This window comes from Ambystoma mexicanum, chromosome 2q (assembly GCF_040938575.1).
Source record: "Ambystoma mexicanum isolate Mex_15411 chromosome 2q, UKY_AmexF1_1, whole genome shotgun sequence".
Taxonomy (NCBI): domain Eukaryota; kingdom Metazoa; phylum Chordata; class Amphibia; order Caudata; family Ambystomatidae; genus Ambystoma; species Ambystoma mexicanum.
The window spans coordinates 1029090065-1029108390 of record NC_090924.1 but is presented as its reverse complement, the minus strand read 5'-3'; the positions used below and the strand labels follow the sequence as shown (position 1 = coordinate 1029108390).

The window sequence follows — 18326 nt, the reverse complement described above, 5'->3', positions numbered from 1 at the left end:
TCCTTTCTTAAATCATTGTGGTTATTGATTGCCATTCTCGCCCTGTTTAATTACCCAGAGCGCTGCATATTTCGGTCTAATTCTCTGTTCTGGAATTTGTATAGGGTTTTTCTGTTTAGTTGTTATTGCAAGTTGTGTGTTAAATTAAACTATATATATTATTTATATAACCGTAATTGGACATTCCCTTTTATTTTGGATTGTTACACTTTGCTGTTTGGGTTGCCACTGGATCACATTCACACCGCTCTTGAGAGTATATCCTTCCCCCAGCCCAAGTTAGGCAGGTAGAAATATGATGGCTGAGTAGGCGAATTAGCCACTACTCATCCTTGAACAACTGTGAGACAGTAGTTATTTCCTCACACCCGCTGCTTCTCTGCCTCCCTTTCTTCATAGCATCGATTTCCCACTCTCTTCCCCTCACTCATTTTATTTCTTCCAGCATGCTAATGGATGCCGGGGTACAGTACGCCACTCCACAGCCAGAGCTCTGAGACTACAACAGTGGTGATTTAGTGCAGTATAAAAACCTGTTAAGATAACATGAAATGTTTTAAACATACTGTTATGCTGATGACCAGGAGGCTTAGTCTTTAAGTATATATGTATTTGTAAGGTAACAGACACAAAGACCCCCAGCAAAGCCAGTGCAACTACAGGGAACTCTGCAATTCTCCAACTGGCAAAACCTGGAATCTTATGAAAGAAAACAATAACACTCAGACAGCATCAGAACTTCTGTCATAGAAAACTCTATATGACATGGTGGCCTTCCACCCAAGCCACATTATAACACATCTCCCTATTTTTGCACTTACACTTACACATGTGTTATATAATCACCCAACACTCCTCTTAACCACCGCAAGTCTGTCCTTGTTCCACACCTGACCACCTGACACCCGGACAGCACCTTTCAAGACAGCAACCACCTTCACAGGGTCGGAATACAAGGAATCCTCTTTTCTTTTAACAACCCCCTTCTTGATTCTTACCCAGTCACCACATTCTACTCTTAACACCTTCTTACTCCCCCTCTCATTTTCTCGCATAACCCATTTATCCTTCTTTTTTTTCAACATCCTCCATACCTTATCAACAACCAAGTCAGACTCTCTGCTCCTGCCCAACCACGGAGGACTCCCCATAGAGCTGGGCTTGCAACCCCTCATAAGTTCAAATGGGCACAGATCAGAGGTATAGTGAGGAGACATGCGCAAAGCCTACACCCTATCCTGAATAGCCACCTTTTTATCATACCCATTTTCTTGGGCCATACAAATACTCTCCATCATGCACCTATTCATTCTTTCCACCATGCTGTTAGTCTCGGCGTGGTACAGTGATGATCTCTTGTGTTTTGCCCCACATTCTCGCATATACTTAGCGAAAAACCCTCCAGTGAACTGCGTACCATTATCCAAGAGAATACTTTCTGCCACTCCTTCTTTTGCAAATATATCTTGAAGAACATCAACCATGCTCTCCCCTGTGATTTCCCTCAAAACCTTTAATTCACAACGTCCATTACCAACACCACAAACCTACCCCTACCATAACCCAGATCCACCAGACCTAGAAGGTCCATAGCCAAATCACACCAAATCACACCACACCGCTAATGGAACATCCACTTTCTACATAGGTTGTTTCCTTGCCGTCACTCCTTTTCCAGTTTCAACACATACAGGACATTCGCTTAACCTCCTCTCAATATCTCTATCGAACCAATAATCACATCTCAAAACACCCTTGGTCTTGCTAACACCAATGTGACCACAATGATCAAATCAATTACTTTACCATGAATGCCCTCACAGACCACTGCACGCGCCCACCTAAGCAGTATGCCATCCGACACACACACATTTCATGCCTGACTTCCCAAAAGAGCTTCTCCCTTTCTAAGAGGTTGACTCTTCTGGCGAAATAGACAACAATACATAAGCCATTACTCGACCCATCACCTCGTCTTTCTTCATTTCCTCCAGCCATTCCTCCTTGGACACAATGCCCTCAGAATTGACAAACACCATCTCCATGTTAACATCTTCAACCACATCATATGAAGATTTCAGTCTCGACAAGCTATCTGCCAGAACATTCTCCTTTCCCGGAATCACCTCCATTTTATATCGGTGAGACTGCAACCTGGTGATCCATCCAGCCACCCTCCGTTAGACTTTATCTAAACCCTTATTCTCAAAAATTACCTTGAGAAGATTATGGTCCGTTCATATCACAAAATCAGATTCCCACACAAAGTTTTTGAATCTCTCCACAGCCCAATAACATGCCAAGGCTTCCTTCTCTAACACAGAGTACCTCACCTCTGCTCCTCTCAATACACAAAAAGCATGGGCAATCCCCTTTTCACTCCCATCATCACACAGATGTGACAACACAGCACCAATACCTCCATCGCTTGCATCCACCGTAATAATTGTGGTTCTTCTCGCATCGAAGCAACCCAACGGATGAACCAAGTTTATCTCCTACTTTATTCTCACAAATTCCCTTTCACACTCCTCATTCCACACAAACTCACTCCCTTTCTTCAACAATTTTCTCATCTCCAACACTTTGATCGCATAATTTTCCACACATTTTTGGTAGAACTCTGTCATACCAAGGAATGACCTTAATTCCACCTTACTTGTAAGCCTATTCACCTCCTTAATAGTGTCCACAAGATTTTCTTTCGGTTTCACCCCTTCATCAGACACTTCATGTCCCAAGTACTCTACCTTGGGCACACCAAACCTACACTTCTCCTCTCTCAATGTGAGGCCTCTCTCCTCATTTATCCTCAAAACAATGTCCAATATCTTATCATGCTCCTCAACCGTCACCTTGCACACCTGCACATCATCCTGAAAACAAAACACACCTTTTAATCCCTTGAGTAGCCTGTCCATCACTTTCTGAAATACCCACGAGGCAGACACCAACCCAAATGGCATCCTCTTAAATTGGAAGACCCCTTCATGCGTGATAAATGCCGTCAACTTCCTACATCCTTCCTCTTATTCCTCCTGGTGATAAGCCGATGCCATGTCCAACTTTGTAAATACCTTACCATGCCCCACACTCGCTAACATCTCTCCCATATTTGGTAATGGGTGCCGATCGACCAACACACACTGTTGAGCTCACATAAATCAACACACAATCTCAATTCACCAGATCCCTTTTTTACAACAACCATCCAATCCACACCTTCTGCTTTTTCAATTACACCCAACTTCAATAACTTCTCCAATTCTTTCTTAGTGCTAATGGAACTGTCCTCATTTTGGCAACAACAGGTATACCCCCTTTCTTATGATTGTCTGATGTTGAATCCCCTTTACCTTGCCAACATCCTTCTTAAAAACCTTGGGATATCTCTCAGCAGGCGTACATCCCAACTGTAGCACTTGATCCTCCTCATTGGGATCAAGTCTTATCTTTAAGTTCCTTTGCTCCCTCCATCCCAATAATGTGAGTCCCTTCTTCGTGACATATATTTTTCCTTCACATTGGCGCCCTTTAAACTCAAATGTTCCCATGCAGTATCCTAACAGTTCTATTCTGTCCTTGTTATATACCCCAGGATTAATATCAGACTTTAACAAATTTCGGACGTCTCCCTTCACCTCCCTTTCAAACACATCCTTTGAAATCAAAGTAATTTTGGAGCCAGAATCATCCATCATACGCACTTCATGTCCATTCAATCTTGCAGATGCATACGGATGCTCATACATGTCCTCCCTTTCACCATTCCATACAACATTTATGGTATTAACAGTTATGTTCTGCATGGGCAATGTTCCTTCTTCATCTGAAGATCTTCCTTCGTCTTCTTTGTTAACATAAAATACTCTTCTTTGACTGAACTGACCAAATTGATAGTTTTTGCAACAGTTTGCAAAATGCCCGTTTCTCTTGCATTTTGCACATGTGGCCCTTCGTCCTGGACACGCCACTGATGCTGCAAAATGACAGCTGCTAGCGCATCAGTAACAGTCTTTCATCTCCTTTTTCTCCCTTTTGGTAATTTCCTTGTCTTCTTTTATCTTCTACGGATCCCTGTATTGCATGTTTGTCTGTGCCCTTCTTCTTGTTCTTGGATTCATTCACACTTAATACTTCCACTTTCCCTTCCTTTGATTCATTACATTCTCTCTTCGTTAACTTTGCCAGGCACGCCAATGAATGTTCCACACGTCTTGCTATGTCCAATACCTCGTCAAGGGTGGGCTCATCCCTCAGCCACAGTTCCTCACAGATTTTATTCGAAGAGCAGTGAGTGATAAACTAGTCCCTGATATGCTCATCGAAGGGCTCTTGGAATTTGCATGATAAGGCTAAATGGCGTAAGGCAGTGACATACTCATCTACTGTTTCCCTTTGCTCTTGGATTTGCATGTGAAAGTTGAAACGCTCTAGAATCATACTCGTTTTAGGATTGAAATGTAAGTCCAATTTGCGATGGGTAGTTTCAAATTAATTTGCAGAATCACCTCCTCCATCACCCAACAACTGTAGCAGTGTTTCAAAAATCCCTTGTCCTTCATATCCCAAAAAATGCAATAACAACACCAGTTTCCTCTCACTGGAGTACGAGTTTCCACCAGCTGCTTCTACATGGTGCATAAATCCTTTGCGCCATTGGGCCCACAGTATCTTCGCTGGACCCAGTGTAGGCATGAATATAGGGGGCCGGCTATCCCTGGCATAGCCATCTTCCTTCTCTTCTTAAAACAATTCACCTTTTTAAAGTTCACTGTCCCTTTTGCTCCTTCCTGGCGGGACGTTTATTTCTGTTTTCCCTGTTCACTCTCTTTAATAGCAGTGTCTTGCTAAGTAGATAGACCTGCAAGCTTTATGCAACCACATATAGCGGTGTGCCCCTTCACAATTTGTCACTACTTTCTTGCTGCTTGATGCACAATGCGGCTTCCTCCTGCTCACTTTGTGAGTATCCCGGCGAATGCCTCCAACTTACTGTTTGGCGTTCCTCTTGGTTGTTGCACAGTGTGACACCAACTTGCTGTTTGGCGTTCCTTTTGGTCTCTCCACTAACCCTTTTTTTTAGTTTGTGCCCCTCCCTTCTCTGTTTCCTCTTTCTTTGCTCAGTATCCTGCCTTCTTTGCCCCACCACCACGGCTCCACTGTTCGGAAATGTTCATCAGGGCTGGAGCTGCTTCAGGTGCTCCTCTATTAATCCCTGCACGACCGCTCAGTTTTCGCATGTGCCGCTATACCGTATTATACAGTAATCACCAGAGCTTGACAGGAACTGCGCTCGCGAGCAGGGACAGCACGGCAGATTTAGAGATCCTTTGTAGGTGAGAAAGGCGCAAGGAAGGGGGCAGTAGGGGCTGGGTAGTTGATCAGAGAGTCACTTACTTGGACATACAAACGCTGTGCACCAGCATCAACAGACTTTCCCTCGTTACTACGCACACGTCGGAGCGGCTTCACTTGCTGCTGGGGGTCCACACATTGTAGATCCTCGTCGCCAATGTTATGCTGATGACCAGGAGGCTTAAAGACTTTAAGTATATATTTATTTGTAAGCTAACAGACACAAAGACCCCCCAGCAAAGCCAGTGCAACTACAGGGAACTCTGCAGTTCTCCAACTGGCAAAACCTGGAATCTTATAAAAGAAAACAATAACACTCTGACAGCATTAGAACTTCTGTCATAGAAAACTCTATATGACATGGTGGCATTCCACTCAAGCCACATTATAACACATACCCTAATAACTTGGAAGAATTTTAGTCTAATGAGCCAAAGCAAAAGCTGGCTCTGTACGTCTGGCAATAGGCTCCAACACCGCAAACGTTAGTGACTTAACAGTCTTCAAAGAGAATGACGTAGATTTGCTTTCAGCAACACAAACAATTTAAAATCATTTTACTAGAATTTCTAAAGAGGTTGGATTACCGATTTAGCTATATAGTCTGTGCATGTGTTTTTTAAAATTATTTTAAGGGTAAAAAAACAACAAATGAATTTCCCAGGATGATACTTTTAAAAGTCTAACCTCACATTTTTGCCTTCTAGTTTTCAAGACAACATGGGTCTCTTCCTCAGGCATTTATGATGATTACTGCCTAGTTACTGTATGAAGAAGAGAGCCATGTAGTCTTGGAAGCTATAACACACAAATATGAAGCCAGCTTTATGAAAAGCTATCATCTATGCAAGTTCCTGTGTTGTAGGATATATTTTATCCTTAAAAAATAACCACGGCACTATAGTTTATACATTTTTTCTACATCTTTCTCCAGTTGCCAGGGAACCAAGTTATAGTTTTCACAGTGTGGGAATATCCTGATACCTCAGCGAGATGCTAGGAATATTTAACTAGAATCAGCACAAGTTTTGGCAGAGCTTTCAAGTTTCCCCATTTGATGTGTGAGAAAGGCATCCATTCCTACAATTTTTCTTGGAATTCTGAGACGTGTAGATTTGCCTTTTCAGTTTTACAGTTAGTACTAATATAGAGGAGCAGGTGGATGCATTTTCCCTAACTTCTGCCCCCTCACCGCCATCATACTGGAACAGCAGGCGAAGGGCTACATGTGGGACTCCATGTGTTATATCCATACCTCATCGAGTGTATGAAAGACGATATGCACTCAGACAGCTGTACCAAATTTACCCTTGCACTAGAGGTGGGAAAGAATGCCGTATGGAAGGATATAGGCATGCACCATTGGACATCATAGAGCCCTGAGTGAAATTTGATGTGGACAGAGTGATGGCATAAAGAAGATATCCAAAGCTATACTGAAACGATATGAAAATACTGAAGAGTGATGATGTGATTAAAGTAACAGGAGAAACATGTAGAAAACGATAAAGTAATCATGAATGCAAAAGAAGATAAAGTAACCTGCTGACCAATAAGTGTAAATAGGCAGTAACACAAGGTAGAAAAGACACATAGACGCTCGCCGTATAGGAATATATAAAACATGCCAAGGACGGCCATTATTGTAAAATGGACACTGGCTTGTGTAAATATTCAAAATCAACTACGTAGCCGACCATGGTTGGAGAGTCAGGAGATGCTGGAAGGACAGCTTCCTGTGCAAAACAAGGAGGAGTCGATGTTGGCTTGAAATCATATTTCTTTAAGATTAAAGAAGAAGAAAACATCTGCTAGAGCCAAGTAGTTTATAAAGTCTGTGCAAGGTAGAGTGAGCAAGTCTCTAGAGGCCAAAAGGAGCAATGGCATCTAGTGTAATCAAATTAAATAGTAGTAAATTCGAGGCTGAACTGGACAAATTTGTGGTCTGCTCATCTGGGATCCAGAAGACGAAAACGAGGGCTATTCATTAAGCCTCGAATGACGATTTGCTTTCCCTCCTTTAAATGTCATAGAACAGAGAACAGGCTACAAGTTCAACTACTGACTGAAAACCTTGGCTCATGGCCGAAATGATGAGAGATGATGGCCTAATTGGGAAAGTAGAGAGTAATCTGACTTGATCCAAGCACCTGGGTTTTGGTTTCCTTACGTGCTGCTAGCCGAGTCGAATGTCCAAGTTTGGGTGAGAATGCCAACAAATCAGTGCGTCAATGGGGCAACCTGCTATCCTTTGTGGCATAGACCAATCCGCTGCTATTTTGTTTGCTATAATCGGTATTATAAGTATGTAGAGGTAGTTTGAGGGTTGTCTTACAGATAAGAGACAGCCAATGAAGTACTTACCTGCATACCTTCTGTAAGTAGATATGTTCCCCTAATCCAATTCCTCCCACTAATAGGTTTTATGGTTTACCACGTAGGATGATGTCATAGATGATGCATATTGGGGTGTACGACCCCTGTGTAATCAAGTTTGTGTGTGAGTGTGCAAGCTTCAGTCCGATGTCTGCCGGGTGGCCCTGCTTTATTAACTTGAGAATAGAGTAATACTTTGGCATATTCCTTGAGTCTGTCCGGTATTTTGGTCTGAGATCTTTATTGGTAATTCCATCTAGCACAAGAAACGCCTCCAGGTGCTAAAGCACACTACATATCTCAGAGATACAAGCAAAATGGGACTTGATGGCTTTCTCGTGCAATGGACTACAGAAACTTGACAGCTCTGGCTTTGGTTGCTGCAGTATCTCAGTGATATCCTAATTGTATGTTGTATCTCCTTCGACCTATGGGAGCAATCCAGTGAGCCCATCAAAGCACAATACATTACTATTCTAGCAAACATCAAATGCTGAAATGAGACATGCAGCTCACAGAATTCTTTCTGTTTCAAAGTATATAGAAAGAGCTTCTGTTGGTAACTGATGCAAAAGGCTGACACAAATTTAAATGAACAGAAATCGTGTCTTGCAACAAACACCAGAATGAGGGTATGAGAAAGCTAAGTCATGCCCAGAGAAGAAAGACTGATTCATGTTCAAAAGGTGCAGTGTAACCACACATTATAGAGAAATACAGGTGGACATTTTCACATGATATATGTGTATGTTGTCCTGTTTAAAACCTTTTTTAGGTTTAAAAATCGAATTATGTAAAATGATACGATTTCTGCAAACACATAGCTCATTTGTCATCTCTTGCTTCTTCTGATGAATACCAAATCATATTCCATTTTCAACTTTATGTATTTGTTAAGGTGTCACACCTTGGACCACCGATTTCTCATAGGAAAATTTAAAAAACATATTTTTCATGAGATCATGGATTTGTTGCTGGAGATTTTATTTGTTTCTAGTCGATAGGTTGAGAGAATGTAAGAGTCACAGTAAACAAGATCATAGATGCCAATATTTTTGATTGAAGTAAGGATTTAGAAGACGCTGTTTGGCTAAACTGTGGCCTCCAACATATGCTTTTCTTTTAGAAACTCCATATTCCGATATGAGGGCTGGCGTCTGGAGGCAAAGTGGCAGAGCACTTTGGTACTAGCCTGCATGCTCTGAGGCGATATGTGCAATGGTCTAATTCCTGCATGCAGTTACTTTCGTAATGAGTATGGTGGTCTCAGCCAAATGACTGGTAGTTTTGCTGCGCCTGTATGGCCACTGAAATGCCTCTGGCCTCAAAACCATCACCACCTGTTTGTCGTAACTAGAAAAGGAACCAGGTCGCGCCTCAATCGATGTCTGTACTGTTTGGTTGGTCTTCCGGGGAAACCCCTAATCGAGGCAATATAATAACATGTTGATCTGTTAATGGTTGAGGTTGTGAAATAAAGTTTTTCAAATTTTAAGAATTAGATAATCTGGGGGGGGTGGTAAAATCTTGCCTGTACATTAAGTGGGCCCTAAGTCTCAGAAGAACAGAAAACATTTTATTCTAGACTTCTTTGGGGTTGTGCAAAAGCTTCAAGTCCTTCCTTGTGTGCAGAAATATCCCACAAAAGAGAAAGCTCTTAAAGAGAAAAATGTAGTAGAGAGAGGAGATTTCCTGCTGTTACAAAAGTCACCGCTTTCGTGATTAGTGAAAATAAATCCTGTTAGACCTGCTGTCCACTCCTGTGTAAAATGCAGTAGCATGGGAAGCTAGCACTAATGACGTCTAACATCCAACTACAGCTTTGATTTTTCTTGGAAAATCCTAATACTCATTGGAGAATACACCTTCCTCAGAAGGCAGTTTGGAAATGGTGCTACAATTCTTTATTAAACAATTACACAAGCATGGTATCGAAGAACCGAGCAGTCGAGAAGCAGACTTCTGAACTACCAATGAGAAAGAAGATGTTTATCGAATGAGCAAAGAGAGACATGAGGAGATGGAAAAGACAATGGAAAGGGGTGTAAAGCGAACACAATCACCACGTATACAAACATGCTTCCGTTTTCTGGCCCTTCAGATGGTTTAGACTTTAACTCGTGTCAGCCCTATACAGCATAGTCAATGGTGAAGGATTGCAGGAGTTGTAGTCCAAAACAGCTGGATGGCCACATGATGAGAACCCAAGCCTGCAAGCTGCTTTCTTGAAGTGATAATGAAAATCTGCGGTTCATTTTAAGTGGGTCTTAATATTGCTACTCATGAATTTATGCATGTTTGTCTCTTGTCATAGGAATGTGCCAAGGAAGGGGGCGACTGCTGCAAGAAATGCACTCTTACTCTGGGCTCTGTGTGCAGTGATGGACTATGCTGTAAAAAGTGTCAGGTAAGTCTGTGGCTCTCGACTTGGTGCGTTCCATCCACAGGTGCTACATGGTTTTGTCATATGCAGTCGCATGCAAGGTAGATGTGTTTGGTGATGCGTAACTTGCAGCTGCATGCAGTTATTCACAAGCAGTGGTCTAGTTACATATTTAGGTGTGCTTTCCATCTGTGCATCTTCCATTTTGTGCTGCTTTTTAGCGCTCTGTGGTAAATTCGAATTTAGGTGAACTTTCCATCTGTGCATCCTCTTGCCTTCCTTGGCTGTTAGGCCGCCTGGTGAGTTTGCCTGTGCATTGTGCAGCCTCTTCATATGTCCCCTTGTCTCCTCCCCGTCAATGGCACTCTCCGTCCCCCCCATCTATTCAAACTGTTACTCTATTACCTTTCTCACAAAGTCTGGAAGAAAAAAGTTTGTTTAAGAAAGATCTGCTGGCCTCTAATCCTGGACTACCTATTGCTGACACATATGTTAGTGCTACTTCCAGGCAGAATATCACTGATATCCTCTTCTCTGTCCCCTCTCCAGACTTATGGGCCTCCCATCTGATCTCTCCCCTCTCCCCTTTTCCTCTTCATCCATTAATGATGGCTCTAGATGGGAAGTACTCTTGGCGCACTTCTCATCCTCTAGGTGCATCTTTAAAGTCTATCACTATGGAACTGTCATGGCCCAGGGACCTCGACCCAATCTTTTTCTCTTTGACCGGCGCCTGCCGGCCCTAATCAGCTTCCTACCTTCTCCTGCTTCTGTTCCTTCCTTTCTCTGCACATCCTTAACCACCTCCAGTGGGCGTACCAGCGCCCTGTGCCCCTCCTCAGACAACTTTCAAAGGTGGTGACCGGCTACACCTAGCCACTCTAAATGCTCAATCTGACGTCAAATATTCCTCTGACATCTGCTTCCTTCTTGAAGACTTTGATCTCAACGTCCCTGCTCTCAACAAGATGTGGTTCAATGCCAGCTCTGTCACTGCTTCTGACTCCCTCCTCCCTGACGGCTACAAGATCCTCTTCAAGCTTTGGCCCAACTGAATCAGTGATGCAGTAGCACCAATCCCTACCTCTCTCATACCCACCCAGCACTATTCCTGCATTGAAAGCCTTGTCTGCAAGCTTAGCATCTCTATGACTATCTCTCTCACCCTTAACACTATCTACTGGCCCCATGGCCCTGTATCTGTCTTCCCTTTGTAATGGGCTGACTTCACCTCCTCTCTTCTGACTTCTCCCTCTAAACTCCTCCTCCTTGGAGACTTCAACATCCACCTTGACTGCACTGTTCCTGCCTCTTGACTTTTGTGATCTCTGTACTTCCCTTTCATTTGATTAGATTAGATTTATTTATTATGCGCAGACCTGGTGAACTTAATCGCATTTGGGCACAGCTGAAATATCAATTGTAGAACAAGCAAACGGAAGGAGGCATATTCCGGCATTCCATTGGCGAGTGTCGGAAAGGGTGGCACACCCCAAGCAATACAGCTATTCATTTAATAGATGAGTCTTTAACACTTTTTGAAAAATACTCAGAGAACTAACTGCCCGGATCTCTAGAGGTAGTCTGTTCCAGACTCTTGGTCCATAGACTGTAAAACTGCAGTCGCCCCTGCGTACGCATGCAGATGGTGGGATTCTTAATAGCAATTTGTCCTCTGATCGCAATGAACGGGCAGGGCTGTATCTGTGGATTTTGTCTGCCAAATAGCCCAGGGCCACATTGTTAAGGCATTTAAATTCAAGGCAGAGGACATTGAAGTCAACTCTGCCCCTCATAGGCAGCCAGTGCAGGGAGCAGTCAAATCCCAAAATGTGAGCTGATTTCTTCACCCTCACCACAAAGCTCACTGCAGCAATCTGTGCTTTCTGCAGTCGCTGCCACTGTTTCATTGGAATCCCCGCCAGCAGACTATTAGAGCAGTCGAGAATTTAGTAATGCTCTGACCACTGCAGCCTGCTTATCTGGTGGTAAATAGGGTAGAGCCAGATGCAGGAGCTGAATGTTATAAAAAACGGACTGCACCTTGCAACTCACTTGAGCCTCACTGCTCAGGTTCTCGGACTATATAGAGCCCATATTTCTGATCGTAGTGGCTAAAGAGTGATCCATTCCTAAAAAGTGGGGTGTCTGAGAGTGATTGCCTGCTTCCAAGAGGTATTTAGGTCCGGAAAGTGCCACCTCTGTTTTCATGGCATTGAGCTGGGGCCAGTTAGCAGACATCCAACTACTGCCCTCTTCCAGGCGAACCTTCACTCTCAGGAAGGAGTCTTCTACATTGCCAATGTTAACATAGACCTGCGTATCATCGGTGCATGAGTGATAATTCATCTTAGGTTTCCTCAGAATATCCATCAGATTTAAATAGCACAGGAGACAGGGGTGAGCCCTGTGGCACTCCACAGGTCTGATCTAGGGGGTCAGCTCCCCAACCTCCCAAATTGACATGTTATTGCCGCCCCATTAGAAAAGACTCGAACCAGGGAATGGCCTGTGCTGAGACTCTTCCGATCATCTTCAGCCGCTCGATAAGGTTACAGTGATCCACCATATCAAAAGCGACCAAAAGCTCCAACATAGATATCTGCCCCTGATCACACTCCCTAAGGAGGATGTCCCAAACTGCCAGCAGGACGGTCTACATGTGATTTATTGTCCCAAAGCCTGATTGGAAGGAGTCTAAGATCAGCTCTTTCTTTACATACTCCTGTAGTTGTACTGTCACTATCTTCTCCAGAACCTCTCCCCCTCACTATTCTCCCTTCAGGCCGTACCCACTCTGCCGGACACACTCTTGATGCCTTCATTTCCTGCTTTCCAACCCATTCACTACTCTTCTTTCCTGGTCTGACCACTCTCTCCTTTCTTCTCATCTGGGACCTCTCGGCCCCCTGACTGAGCCTCCGCCAGCACTGCCAGCCTTCTTTGCTGTCATCCAACTGATGAAACAAGTGTAAACTGCTGTGTTTGCCTCCACCTTCATCCCTTCTCCTTCCCCTCGTCTCAACCCTCCCACTGACTCTGTCCTTGACAGTCTTCCTCTTGCTATCACTAATACTCTTGACATTCTTGCCGCTGTCATGAGGATCTGCCTGAAACCTGCCTCCAAACGTAACAATTGGTACAACTGTGATCTAGCCGCTCTGAAACGCAAGTGCAGAGCAGCAGAACAGAAGTGGAAGTACTCAGGCTCATACTCTGACAAAGTGGCCTGTCTCCTGCTTCAAAGGCTGTACCATCTCTCCATCCGCTCCAAGAAGAGGGCCCACATCCAAGCCCATATCTCTGTAGCAACTAACAACACGGCTGAACTCTTCAAAATCTGCAAGGAACTAGCCAATCCATCTGCAGTCTCTACCTCCCCTCTTCCATCTCAGCCCCCCATTCAGGATATTCTGACCACCATTCTGACGACTCTCTCTTCTTCCTTCTCTTCTGCTCCTCTCTCTGTCCCCATAGCTCCCTTGGTTTCCGCTCCATCCCGTCTACCCTCTCCCCCTTCTTACATATTACTACGGCTGAGGTCTCTAGAGTAGTCTGCTCCACGAAGGTCTCTTTGAAACAGGTGTCTCCCTTTTCTTCCAGAAGCATTAAGGACAACATCTCCTCCCTCGCACCAGCTGTTGCTGACTTCTGCAGCCACTCCTTAGCCTCTGGCTCTTTCTCTCTCAAGCACGCCCTTGTGTACCCCCTTCTAAAAAAGCATTCTGCCTACCCTTTGTGTCCAGCCAACTACCACCCTTTCTCTACTACACCCTTTCATGGGACACTCCTGGAGAAGTTGGTCTTCCCCCCAACTGACACAACGCACTGAGCTTGTTGGCTGTTTACATGACCATCAATCTGGATTCCGAGCATCCAAAGGCACAGAAGCTGCTCTCCTGAATACCCATGCAGAACTGCTTGCAAATATTGACTGTAACTCTCCTGCTGTTCTCATTCTCCAGGACCTCTCTTCCGCCTTTGACACAGTCAACCACTCTATCCTCATGAAGCAGCTCTGAGATACCCTTGATATCTCAGACCGGACACTAAATTAGTTGACCTCCTTCCTCACTGACCACCCCTCCCAGGTTCTACTGGGCTCCTTCTCCTCCACCAATGCTCTCTCCACATGTGATGTTCCCCAGGGCTCTATCCTCTCACCCTGGCTCTTCAATATCGACCTTGCACCTCTTGCTCACCTGATCTTAGCCTTCTCTCTTCATTTCCAGTGTTACGCAGATGACACACAACTCTTCTTCAAACTCCCCTCCTCCTCTTCCTCCTGCTCCATCATCCCTGACTGCCTGTCTGCTATCCAGTACTGGTGCACCTCCAATTATCTCTGTCTTCATGCCAGTAAGGCTGAGGTTCTTCCTATCGGGACACCTCTCCCCTTTTCCCTACTGCACTCTGGCCATCCTCGATGGGCTCTCCTTCTTTTCATTCCACTGAATCCAGAACCCTTGGGGTCATCTTTGACTCCTCTCTCTCCTTCATTCCTCACATCTTGTACCTTGTCCACTTTCAGCTCCACCTCCTTAGAGGCATTCTCCATTTCCTCACCTTCTCCCAGAAGCTCAATGTCTCTAGAGCTCTGGTCCTCTTCAGGCTGGACTACTGCAACAGCCTCTTTATTAACCTACCTCTAGCCCAGGGACCGTATCTCTCCAGCTATGAAATCGCTCCACTGGCTTCAGGTTGCCATAAGGATCAAATTCAAGACCCTTTGCATCACCCATAACGCTGTCTGGGGCCTGGGACCACACTACCTGCAACTCTCTCTCACTGCATACTCTCCTTCCAGATCCCTTCGATCTTCCTGCTCCAACTCTCTGCTGGTCAAACGCTTCTCCAAGCAGAGAGATGTGCAATGAAACACAATGCACATTTAAAATCTGTCCTAATTAAGATCGCAGCATTTAACTGGCAGGCTACAAACCCTGCCCTATTTTATATCGATTTTACCATATTTGCATTTGCAAGGCAGAGATGTCTGAATGTGTACTTAAAATATCTTCTTTCAGTTTGATTTGCAAGGCACTCAATGCCGTGACGTGGTGAATGACTGTGACATTCCGGAAAGCTGCACAGGAAACTCCAGTCAGGTAAGGATTTCACATCTCAGCACAAGGTCATTTGCCTTACAAAGGTGCCTCTTTTTGGCGCTATCTTGTTGTATGTTGTATAATGTACAATTTATAGAGCGCACCTTCAAAGGACTGGCCGAGGGTGCTAGGCTAAACCTTCACTCCCAAGTTACTGACTGAAAAATCAAGACTTCTGGCCCTTCAGGAGCTGCAGTCAGGAAGAGCTGGTGATCTCTTTACAGGGGTGGGGGCACTCCTAGCTCTTCCATGGTATCAAGAGCACCAAGAGCTTGAAGGAGCTATATTTTAATTCTACATGTGGAAAAAGACAATGTTTTTTAAAAAAAAGAATACTTCCAATTTCAAATAAAGTATAATGATCTTCATTGTAAGATTTTAGGTTGAATCCGCTTGTCCAGTGGCAGTCAGTGCAGGAAGCTTTCACCCAAAGAAATGTATCTTCCTCCAGATTCTTTCACTAACAAACACGCAGGATCTTCTTAAAGGAATGTAGCATCTGAATTTAAAAAAAGGCGTTGGTCCAAAATAGATGGTAGCAGCTTAAACAAGGCACCATATGGCCAGTCCAGTGACCCCATGATCCTGCTATAGAAAAGGCTGTTTCCATTGATGATGAAGGAAGAATTCAGTCTTTCCCATTTGCCCATTTGGTAGTCCATCTAATCCCCTTATTAAAGTAGAGTGCTACGTTCTTCAAGGTGCACGAAGGGCCAATAACAGGGGTCTAGAGGGAATTCAAATCAGGTTCATGAGGACCAACTGTTAAGAGCTCAGGTTGGGTTTAACTTCCACACAAATTGGACCCACTGTTATAACAAGGAAGCTGTATGGTAGGCTCACTCACACACCAGCTGGGTAGCCTCTGTTGTAGTTCCAGGACAGCTTTATTGTACATTTATTCATATGTTCATTTCCATTTACTTGTAATATAATATGCAGAAGACAAATCACGCAGTACACACACCGGCCATCCTCACATAACCAGCTCAGGCCCCCAACTGACACTCATGGAACACGCACACACAACACTCATCCAATATTCTGCTGAGCTGTCTATCATAACAGTCACCAACATTATACCAGCATGCATCCATGGCCAGCCGGACAGAACAGGACTAGACAATATCACAACATCTCCCTTCATACACAAAGTCATACACCACCAAAAGCAACATGCTCACTCAGATGACCATCACAGCATACATCAGCATAGCGTTCGAAGATAGCATTCCACCACTACAACCAAACACATCTCATCCAGGGCTGCCACCCAGAGATACTCGGTCTGCCACACCCTGGCACAAACCACCCTCGAGGGAACACTCAGGAAACAACTTAGACACCAAGAGATGGGGAAAACATGACAGGGGAGGGAAACACCTATTGCCCAACCAACGTGCCAGAGTACATCACAACTCACGGAGTAGCACCTGGGCACACCAACCATGCTGCCAACGTCCATGAACTGATATTCAGGAAAGGTGGTGCTGCCCATACCTAGAACAGCAAAGATTTCCCACATACACAATCACCTCCACTCAACACCCAAATCAACAATTCCCATCCAGCATAGAAACTCACAATTAGCACAATATTATATTACATCCTCATCACACTGCACTATCACTTCACTGTGCAACAATCATATTGTTCACAATACCACACACCGGCACCATACGCACAGCACACAGGCAACAGAAAATACACATTCAACAATAAGGGTACTCCTGGCAGCACATGTAACTAAATTCTGAAAAAAAAACAATCTAACTAATCAACATCTAACAGCAGATCTGCAACAGAAGTAAGATACATTTGGTGCCAAATAAAAAATAAATAGCCAGGATACATCAAAAACAAGATGATCCTTCTTTTCTCCTTTGAGTTTTTTTTATGTGCCCAATTCGCTACTGATGGAAACATCCATCAGTTCTACTTCTGCTGCTCACATATATCCCATATATGAGACAGTCAATTTCTCTTAGTATTCAGTTACTTTCAGTGGTTGAAGTGGGTGGGAGTGGTCGGGAGCGGTGCTCCTCTACTTCTTTTAATTAAGTATTACAGTTCCTATACTTAAAGAAACCGTTCCGGAATGGTTTCGTTTTAAAATAAAAGTGAAGGAAGAAGTTGAAACTTTCACTTTCAGTGCACTGCACTGAGCGTTACCCTAAATAGCAGGAGCATGTGTTTTGGGGTTTGTATTGTGCTGGGAGGGTGTGTGGCCATGGGGTTTGTGTGGAGCGGGTGCAGGCCAGTAGGGAACATAGTTCCACTACTTCTTTTCGTACATTTCAACCACTGGTTTCTTTTCCTTTTTTTGTGTGCCCAATTCACTTCCTTGAAAAAGGCAAACCAAAAGCATTCCTCAGGGACGTCATTTCACCAAAATGCCAGGGGTAGCAGAAGTGACATTGCATGACCCTTGACCTCTGATGACATCACAGGAAGTGATGTCATTTGACCCCAACCCGAAGTGACATCATGCGAAGCGATGGAACACGACCGTTTACTCCTTGACAAAACAGGAAGTGGCATCACATAGCATTATTTCTAAGTACACTATGAAAAATATGGTTACAATATAACTAACATGATATACATTTCATAGAAGAATGGATCACCATATATATCAACAGAAAAAAACATGCTATAACTGCAACTTGCAACAAGCAAAATACATAGTCCGAAATGGATGCTTATTCTACTCTAAATGCTTTTTGGAGGATTTTGTCTGCATTGTGAATTTGTGGTGTTTAAGCACAGACTAAATCAGGGACTCACCCCCTGAAGTGTGCCTGAAATAAACGTTTAATGAGTCTAGCAATTATTGTTTAGAATTCCAGAAAGACAAATTATGTGAAAAAAACCTTATTTTTTTAATTTCTTTTTTTTTTAGGGGAGACTACAGGGGTAGCAAGGGAGACCTGAGGAGTCGCACTTGCGACCCCTGGCAACCCCTAAATTACGTTCCTGCCATTCCTGAGACCCACTGCTCCAGTTCAAATTTACCTTGTGTGAGACAGTCAGCTGAACTATATTTAAATAAACCTGGGCACCTGATAGTTTAACACACAGGTGCGCTCTCTCTCTCCTTT

At 44.0% G+C, this 18326-nt stretch overlaps 1 protein-coding gene across 5 annotated transcripts in view; it reads left to right on the top strand.

The window, feature by feature from the left end:
* The window catches only part of ADAM22 (ADAM metallopeptidase domain 22), a 1877697-nt gene that overhangs the window by 1561525 nt on the left and 297846 nt on the right, over nucleotides 1–18326 (top strand). For all 5 annotated transcript variants that reach the window (XM_069648369.1, XM_069648368.1, XM_069648372.1 and 2 more), the window contains exons 17-18: nucleotides 10049–10141; nucleotides 15145–15225. In XM_069648369.1, coding sequence (XP_069504470.1) covers nucleotides 10049–10141; nucleotides 15145–15225 — 174 coding nt within the window. The remainder of the gene's footprint in view (nucleotides 1–10048; nucleotides 10142–15144; nucleotides 15226–18326) is intronic.